The sequence below is a fragment of the Myotis davidii genome, unplaced genomic scaffold, assembly GCF_000327345.1.
Source record: "Myotis davidii unplaced genomic scaffold, ASM32734v1 scaffold663, whole genome shotgun sequence".
NCBI classification, from domain to species: Eukaryota; Metazoa; Chordata; class Mammalia; order Chiroptera; family Vespertilionidae; genus Myotis; species Myotis davidii.
Genome location: NW_006295816.1, coordinates 1812861 through 1813537, shown reverse-complemented (window position 1 = coordinate 1813537; position 677 = coordinate 1812861). Strand labels below are relative to the sequence as shown.

Sequence of the window (677 nt, the reverse complement as noted above, 5' to 3'; positions counted from 1 at the left end):
GGGGGGGGGGGGGGGGGGGGGCTGGGGGAAAGCCAGGAGAGGGCAAAGGTCTGAACCCCGACCCTCTCTCCTATCTTGGCTTCTTCCTCAACCAAGTCCTCACTCCCAACCTGTGACATGAGCTGACCTAGAGCTGGGTGTGGGAGGACGTGCCAGGCCCCGTGGCAGAAGGCAGAGCTGTGCTCCTGGCGGGGTTCCGTGTTCAAGGGGCCCTCGGCCTGACGGCCTCTCCCTCCCAGACCTCCACTGCCTGCCCTCGTTCGTCAATGTCTCCGAGAGCCAGGGGCCCGGCACCATCCTTTGGTCCTTCTCCTTCAACTGCTCTTCTCACACACCCACCCTGAAGCTGCTCCAGGTGCAGCCGCCCAGCACCTTCTTCAACCCCCCCAGCCTGGCCAGGTGGCAGGGGCTCTATGTGGGACAGGTAGGGTCCTGGGACCAGCTGGAACCAGGGGGAAGGCAGGGCAGACCTACACCCACAGAGGCAGAGGTGGGGCAGGGGGCGGAAGCCCAGCCCCCACCGGCCCGCTCACCTGCTGCAGCTGACCTTGAGCAGCTCCGCCCAGCTGGACGCCCTGGCCGTGAACCACTATGAGCTGCAGCTGCAGGTGACATGCGGCAGCGACGTGACCCAAGGACCGCTCTCCGTGGGTGTGCGGCGGGATCCGCCATGCCCA

At 66.6% G+C, this 677-nt stretch overlaps 1 protein-coding gene across 1 annotated transcript in view; it reads left to right on the top strand.

The window, feature by feature from the left end:
- The window catches only part of CDHR4 (cadherin related family member 4), a 7723-nt gene that overhangs the window by 292 nt on the left and 6754 nt on the right, over positions 1 to 677 (top strand). The window contains exons 2-3 of the mRNA XM_015568282.1: positions 240 to 424; positions 543 to 672. Of these exons, the coding sequence (XP_015423768.1) occupies positions 240 to 424; positions 543 to 672 (315 nt within the window). The remainder of the gene's footprint in view (positions 1 to 239; positions 425 to 542; positions 673 to 677) is intronic.